Source organism: Macaca nemestrina, chromosome 16 (genome assembly GCF_043159975.1).
Source record: "Macaca nemestrina isolate mMacNem1 chromosome 16, mMacNem.hap1, whole genome shotgun sequence".
NCBI lineage: Eukaryota > Metazoa > Chordata > Mammalia > Primates > Cercopithecidae > Macaca > Macaca nemestrina.
Genome location: NC_092140.1, coordinates 35,926,531 through 35,930,636, shown reverse-complemented (window position 1 = coordinate 35,930,636; position 4,106 = coordinate 35,926,531). Strand labels below are relative to the sequence as shown.

Sequence of the window (4,106 nt, the reverse complement as noted above, 5' to 3'; positions counted from 1 at the left end):
ACAGACTTTCAATCCAAAACAGTAAAATGCAAACAAACAAACAAAAAAGAAAGTCATTAGAAAATTATGAAGGATATATTAAATAAGAGAATAAAATCATCCTAAATTTGTATGCTTCAAACACCATAGCACCCAGATTCATAAAACAAATATTACTGGACCTAAAGAATAAGGTACAATAATAGTGGGGGACTTCAATACCTCACTGACAGCACTAGACAGATCATTGAGACAGAAAATCAACAAACACTCTACTTAAATTAGACTTTTGACCAAATGGACCTAATAGATATATACAGAACGTTTTCCCCAACAAGTATAGAATATACATTTTTCTCATTGGCACATGGAACATTCCATATATTAAGACAGACCATATATTAAGCCACAAAAGTCTCCATAAATTGAAAAAAAAAATAAAATAATATAAAGTATCTTCCCAAACAACAGCAGAATAAAACTAGAAATCAATACCAAGAGGAACTCTAGAAACTATATGAATACATGAAAGTTAAACAACATACTCCTGAAGGAACTTTGGGTCAATGACGAAATTAAGACAGAAATTAAAAAAAAATTTTGAAATGAATGAAAATGGAGACACACAATATATCAATACCTCTAGGATACAGCAAAAGCAGTACTAAAATGCAAGTTTATAGTGTCAAATGTCTACATAAAAATAGAAAGATTACAAATTAACAACCTAATGCTGAACTTCAAGGAATTGGAAAACTAACACCAAACCAAACCTAAAGCTAGCAGAAGAAGAGAAATCACAAAGAACAGAGCAGAACTAAATGAAATTGAGACAAAAATTACAAAGGATAAAAAAACCAAAACAGAAGTTGGTTCTTTGAAAAGATAAACAAAATTGATATACCACTAGCTAGACTAACCAAGAAGAGAGAAGATCCAGATTAACATAATCAGAAATGAAAAAAGAGACATTACAACTAATACCCCAGAAATACAAAATATTATCAGTGACTACTATGCACAACTACATGTTCATAAACCAGAAAATCTAGAGAAAATGGATAAATTCCTGGAAACATGTAACCTCCCAAGATTGAACCAGGAAAAAATACAAATTCTATACAGACCAAGAATGAATAGTGAGATTGAATTAGTAATAAAAAAAAATCTCCCAACAAAAAAGAAGCCCCAAACCAGATAGATTCACAACCAAATTCTATCACACATATAAGAAGAATTGATACCAATCTTGCTGAAATTTTCCCCAAAAAATACATAAGAAGGGAATTTTCTCTAACTCATTCTATGAAGCCAGTATCATCCTGACACCAAAGCCAGGCAAGGATACAACAGAAAAAGAAAACTATAGACCAATATCTCCAATGAACACAGATGCAAAAATCCTCAACAAAATACTAGCAAACTGAATCCAACAGCACATCAAAAGATAATACACCATGGTCAGGCAGGGTTTATTCCAGGGATGCAAGAATGGTTCGGCATACACAAATCAATAAATGTGATTCATCTCATAAACAGAATTAAGGACAAAAAGCATATGATCACCTCAATAGATGCAGAAAAAGCATTTGGTAAAATTTGGTATTTGACACCAACTTTCATGACTAAACTAGGCATAGAAGGAACATTCCTCAAAATAATAAAGGCCATATATGACGAACCCACAGCTAACATCATAATTAACAGGGAAGGGTTGAAAGCATTCCCCCTAAGAACTATAACAAGACAAGCATGCCCACTTTTACCACTCCTATTTAACATAGTACTAGAAGTCTGAGCCAGAGCACTCAGGCAAGAGAAAAAAAATAAAAGACATTCGAATAAGAAAAGAGGAAGTGAAGTTATCTTTTTTTGCTGATGATATAATCTTATATCTAAAAAACCTTAAGACTTTACTAAAAATCTCTTAGATTTGATAAGTGAATTCAGTAAAGTTTCAGGATAAAAAGTCAATGTACAAAAATCTATACACATTTCTACACACCAATAATAAGCAGGATTTCTATACACTAATAATGATCAACCTGAGAAACCAAATGGGCAATTCCATTTTCAATAACTATTAAAAAAAAAAAGGAATATATTTAACCAAGGAGGCAAATGATCTCTACAAGGAAATCTACTGATGAAAGAAATTGTGGATGACACAAGCAAATGCAGAAACATCCCATTCTCATAGATTGGAAGAATTAATATTGTTAAAATATCCATACTGCAGAGAGCAATCTACAGATTCAATGCAATCTGTGTTAAAATACCAACATCATTTTCACAGAATTACTAAAAGACAGTTTCACATTCATGTAGAACCAAAAAAGAGCTTGAATAAAATCAAAGCAATCCTGAGCAAAAAGAACAAAGCTGGAGGCATCACATAGCTGACTTAAATTATACTACATTGTTACAGTAATCAAAATGGCATGGTACGGGTATAAAAACAGACACACGGATTAATGGAACAGAATCAAGAACCTAGAAATAAACGCACATATCTAGAGCCAACTAATCTTTGACAAAGTTGACAAGAATACGCACTGGGAAAAGATACCCTTTTTGATAAATAGTCCTGGGAAAATTGGATTGCTATATGCAGAAGAATGAAACCAGACCTCTATCTGTCACCGTACACAAAAATCAACTCAAGATGGATCAAAGGTTCCAATATAAGACCAGAAACTATAAAAACAATAGAAGAAAACCAAGGAAAGAGTCTTCTGGACATTGGTCTCGGCAAAGAATTTAGGACTAAGACCTAAGAAGTACAAGTAACTAAAACAGAAATAGGCAAACTGGACTTAATTAAACTAAAAAGCTTCTGCACAGCAGAATAAATATTCAACAAGTGAACAGACAACCTGTAGAATGGCAGGAAATATTTGCAAATTATGCATCCAACAGGGGGCTGTTACCCAAAATTTACAAGGAACCCCAAAAACTCAACAACAATAAAAATAACCCTATTAAAAAGTGGACAGAGGACAATAATAGGCATTTTTCAAAAGAAGACATAGAAATGACCAATAAGCATATGAAACAAATGCTTAATATAACTAATCATCAAAGAAATGCTAATTAAAATCACCATGAGATACTATCTTACATCAGTCAGAATGGCTATCATTAAAAAGTCAAAAATAAAAGATGTCAGCAAAGATGCAGAGAAAAAAAATGCTTATACAAAGCTGTTGGAAATGTAAATTAGCAAAATCTCTACAGAAAACATTTTGGAGATTTCTCAGAGAATTAAAAATAGAACTACCATTCAGTCCAGCAACCCTACTAGGTATCTACCCAAAGAAAAGAAATCATATGAAAAAGATACCAATCCTCATATGGTTATTGCAGTACTATTCACACTAGTAAAGATACGGAATCAACCTGAGTGTCCATCAACAGATGATTGGATTAAAATGTGGTGTACAGCTTTCCAACTTGGACCGGCAGAATGGCTCCGGCAAAGAAAGGTGGCGAGAAGAAAAAGGGCCGTTCTGCCATCAACGAGGTGGTGACCCGAGAATACACCATCAACATTCACAAGCGCATCCATGGAGTGGGCTTCAAGAAGCGTGCCCCTCGGGCACTCAAAGAGATTCGGAAATTTGCCATGAAGGAGATGGGAACTCCAGAAGTGCGCATTGATACCACGCTCAACAAAGCTGTCTGGGCCAAAGCAAGAAGGAATGTCCCATACCGAATCCGTGTGCGGCTGCCCAGAAAACGTAATGAGGATGAAGATTCACCAAATAAGCTCTACACTTTGGTTTCCTATGTACCTGTTACCACTTTCAAAAATCTACAGACAGTCAATGTGGATGAGAACTAATCGCTGATCGTCAAATACATCAAATAAAGTTGTAAAATTGAAAAAAAAATGTGGTGTACATATTTACAATGAAATACTATTTAGTCATAAAAAAGAATGAAATAATATCTTCTGTTGCAACATGGATGGAACCAGAGGCCATTATCTTAAGTGAAGCAACTCAGAAACAAGTGGGAGCTAAATAATGTGTACACATGGACATAGAGTGTGGAATGATAGAAAGTAGAGACTCAGAAGAGTAGTAGGCCAAAAGGGGGAAGGATGATTAAAAATTGCTTACTGG

The 4,106-nt window shown here is 34.1% G+C and overlaps 1 protein-coding gene across 1 annotated transcript; it reads left to right on the top strand.

The window, feature by feature from the left end:
* Positions 1-3,443: 3,443 nt before the first annotated feature.
* Positions 3,444-3,857, top strand: LOC105481723 (large ribosomal subunit protein eL31-like). Its single transcript, XM_071081693.1, has one exon. The coding sequence runs from the start codon at positions 3,446-3,448 to the stop codon at positions 3,821-3,823; it is 378 nt and encodes a 125-aa protein (XP_070937794.1). The 5' UTR covers positions 3,444-3,445; the 3' UTR covers positions 3,824-3,857.
* The last annotated feature ends 249 nt before the right edge of the window (positions 3,858-4,106 follow it).